Here is a 3,931-nt window from a genome sequence, read left to right as displayed (position 1 = left end):
TAAGATGGGACACTTTTCACTCTTTTCTCGTCCCATTTGGTAATAAACAAGGAACATTTAAAGAATTATAAAACCGTATCCTCACGACTCCCATAGACCGTTGTTAATTGTTTAAATCACGATCAAGATATTTGAATATTATGTGCTAAAGGTGTCCCATCCCCCCCCCACAGTACTGTACCTAAATTTGCCTAATTTTAAGCAAATTTAAACAAAAACTGCATTAAACTATAATCTGACTAGTCTTCTGTAGCTAACTCCACAATGTCTATATATAGCCTATTGTTTATAACAGGCTATCCGTTCCCATACATTGTACTGACTACTGATTAATGGTACAGGAAACAATTAAAATTCTAATGCCTATACTTGCCTACTGCATATGCACATACAGTTTTCACAGAGTTACCAATTATAAAGACTCAATTTTTCAAAGAAAATTTTTTAAGATTTTTTGCACTTGCATTTTCGCGTAAATTGATTACTGTTCAATGGAAATAGAAAATTGTTTTTTTTTAAACATTTTTTTGGACAAATGTTTTGAAATAATTTTATAATTTTAGTTTAACAACATTTTGAAACAAAAAACTGTCACATACTTTTTAAACCAGTAATTTTAATGTTTTATAACATTTTAAAACAACATTTTTTGTATTATACTTCTTAAATCAATAATTTATGGTTTAGTTTTTCATTTAAAAATGTATAAATGACCATTTAAAATTTTATATTTCAAAAAAAATGTCCAAAATAAAATAGTCACATACCTTTTGTATGGCGGAAGTCATATCCACATTAGCAGAATTAAATCCTTTCGTAACTTCTCCCATTTTTCTTTGTGCTTCCTCTAGCGTGTGTCTCTTCTCTTTCTCAATGGAAAGGTCCTGTTTCAAAGATGCAACTGCTTCTACGGCAATCTTTAGCTCCTCCTGGAGAAAAAATTAAAGGAAAATTAACTGTAATACATTCCGGGAATCTGACCCTGATCTGGTGCTTATTGAGTTGAACGATTCTTGTGTAAAGAAATACAGTAAGGATCTGGTGCAACAAAAACATAACAGTCAAAAATCAAGGTCTACCAACGTATAGTAGGTTGGGGGAGATGGGACACCTTTATCACATAATATTTAACTATCCTGATCCTGTTTTAAACAATTAACAAGGATCTATGGAAGTCGTAAAGTTATGGTTTTATAATTCTGTGTTCTATGTTTACTACTAATTGTGACCAGTAATAAGAATGAAAAGGTGCCCCATCTTCCCCCACCCTACTATATAGAATATATATTTCCCCTAAATGGCATCGTCAGTCTCTCATTCGAATAAAAAAATTAAATCAAACTATTTTGACACAGTGTGTGTTTTATTTAAAAAAAATGGGGACCATTTAAAATAATGTTTAAAACCCTGTTTTAGAGTTTTATTCACATGTACAGCGGTACCTTATGCTCGCTGTCGAGAGTAAAACTAATTCATATACTTAATTTTTGCGCCCTAAATTATAGATTACCTAAACCATTACATATTAGGGTAAGATGGGACATGTTTTCAATCTCATTTCTCGTCCCATTTGGTAGTAAACAAAGAATATTTACAGAACTATGAAAACGTAGCCCCACAATTTTAAAAGTGCTTGTTAATTGTTAAAAACACATTGTTAAAAAACAATCAAGAAATACAGGTTTTATTTTATAATAACAGTATGCCATCTTACCCCACAGTACCATAAACAATTCTAACCTGTAAGCCCGTGTGTTTAATGTTGTCAATCACAAATTGGTTTTCCTTTTGTAAGAGGTCTCTGTATTTCGACGTCATCTCGTCAAATCTTTTGTTTGCTGCTAATAGTTCCGATTCGGGGGAAGTACCCTCCAAAGCGCGTTGTAAAGATGCTGTATGTATTTTAAATTGATAAATGAAAATGAATGCATAGAAGAATGAATTGTCGCAATATAGACAAATGGGCATATGTGTCCTTGGGCAAGACAATTAATGGTAATTGCTTCAACCCAGTGGTCACTAATGGGTTTTCCAAATTATCAATTGCACATAAAAAAAATTCGAAATATAATCACTCACGAAGTTATATACTTAAACTCAAAAGCAGGCATGAGGTGTATGAAACAGAACACCGGTGTTATAACAACTGTTTTTCTCTTCCACGCAAGGATAAATAAGTTATATTAATAGTTAATAAATTAAACTCCTACCTATTTTAAACGCGGACATTTCTTTATGTCGCTCTAAATAACCAATTCTTTCAGATACAGCTTTTTCAATAAGAAAAGATTCATTTCGTAAATTATTTCTTTCTTTTATTAAAAGTTCTTCTGTAGCTTCAAGTGCTGTAAAAATAAAAAAAGATGATTTTTTTGCTTTTTTATAAATATTACAATTAAACTTTTTTTTTAAATTTGCACAGTAAAAAAACGGTTAATTTTCCATTAAAGAATGCGTATCAACATTAAAAACAATTTTTTTATAAAAACCTTTATTTTTTCGAATTAGGGTTTTTTCGTTTGCTCGTAGCAGAGAAACTTTTCTAGAAGTTTCCGCGAGTTTCTTTTTCATTTCTTCTGGATCAGAATTCAACGCATCGAGAAGTCTCTTTTAAAAGCATGTTTTTTTAAAATTAATAACTTTATTTGTCTCTTCGATTACGGTAGCAAAGATTTAGAAATATTTTAAATGAAAAGACAGGATTTAGCGACAAAACAAAAGTTGTTAAAACACGCTTACAGTTAAAAACATATTTTCGTTTATTTGGAAGAAAATAAGCGTGGTCGCTACACCTAGCAGAAAAATTACAAGGCATGCCATGTGGCTTGGGATTTATGCCAGAGTTGATACATACGAAATTTTCGGACTTTAAAATCGAAACAATGAGTGTAAGCTATTATGGTTTCTGCTTTTAAATTGTGTTTTTAGATGTATGTTTTTAACTGGTTTTGTGTAAAAATAAACACATTTAACTTTATATAATAGATAAATACACTTAAAAACATTTACCATCATATAATATATAAATATACTTAAAAACATTCAACATTATATAATAATTAAATACACTTAAAACACAAAAGGTTTATACAATAAAAAAATACACTCAAAAAAACACATTAAACATTATACAATAAACAAATATACTTAAAAAACACAAAAGCAACCAACCTGATATTCCTCCAATTTCACTCCTTCTCTCTCCTCTTTTTCTTTCCTCATTCTCCTCTCCTCCTCCATTTTGCTCCTCTCACTCTCACTCTTTTTTTCAGCATCACTGAATTCTGTTTAAGATTTTTTTTAATAAAATCTTATAAACCTAAAAAATATTTTTAAAAATTTAGAAAAAAAATGTTCCATTACCAAGCAAATTGCATATTTTTCCTTTTTTTAATAATATATAGAAAGTTGGGGTAAGATGGGACATGTTTTATTTCTTTTCTTATCCCATTTGGTGGTAAACAAAGAATATTTATAAAGCTATATAACGTTAGCTCTGCAGGGCTAAAAAGCGTTGTTAATTGTTCGTAACCAATCTTCTAAAATTTATGAAAACTTGAAGCTAAAGCTGCCCCAAAAGCTTTGTTAAAGTAAAAGACCACAGTTTTTTCGAGCTGCACTACTTAGTCAAGCTCTCAGAGTATTTCTGACGCGTTTGATATTCCAACTTGTCAAGTAAAGGTTTAATAATACAAATTAAATTTAATTTAAAATGGTAGATTACTTAAAAAAAGTGCAAAAAAATGACTTCTAAACATATATAATATAAATTATGTTGCGTTTTATACACAGACCTCATGCTCACTGTTGAGCTGCATGAAATCGGCGTCGTGGGATAGTGGTTAGCGCGCCTGCCTGTAACCCAGAGGTAATGGGTTCAAGGCTCGACGTTGCTACCATTGTGGGCGTATGTGTTCTTAGCCAAAACACT

General features: G+C 30.8%; 1 protein-coding gene across 1 annotated transcript; it reads right to left on the bottom strand.

The window, feature by feature from the left end:
- Window positions 1-691: 691 nt before the first annotated feature.
- Window positions 692-3,314, bottom strand: LOC100186798 (centrosomal protein of 290 kDa-like). The gene is made up of 5 exons (XM_002124410.3): window positions 3,172-3,314; window positions 2,490-2,607; window positions 2,211-2,345; window positions 1,741-1,892; window positions 692-929 (listed from the first exon to the last, which is right to left on the bottom strand). The coding sequence occupies exons 1-5, from the start codon at window positions 3,238-3,240 to the stop codon at window positions 726-728; spliced, it is 678 nt and encodes a 225-aa protein (XP_002124446.3). The 5' UTR covers window positions 3,241-3,314; the 3' UTR covers window positions 692-725.
- Between the last annotated feature and the right edge of the window lie 617 nt (window positions 3,315-3,931).

This window comes from Ciona intestinalis, unplaced genomic scaffold, assembly GCF_000224145.3.
Source record: "Ciona intestinalis unplaced genomic scaffold, KH HT000873.1, whole genome shotgun sequence".
Taxonomy (NCBI): Eukaryota; Metazoa; Chordata; class Ascidiacea; order Phlebobranchia; family Cionidae; genus Ciona; species Ciona intestinalis.
This window is presented reverse-complemented; position numbering and strand designations above follow the sequence as displayed.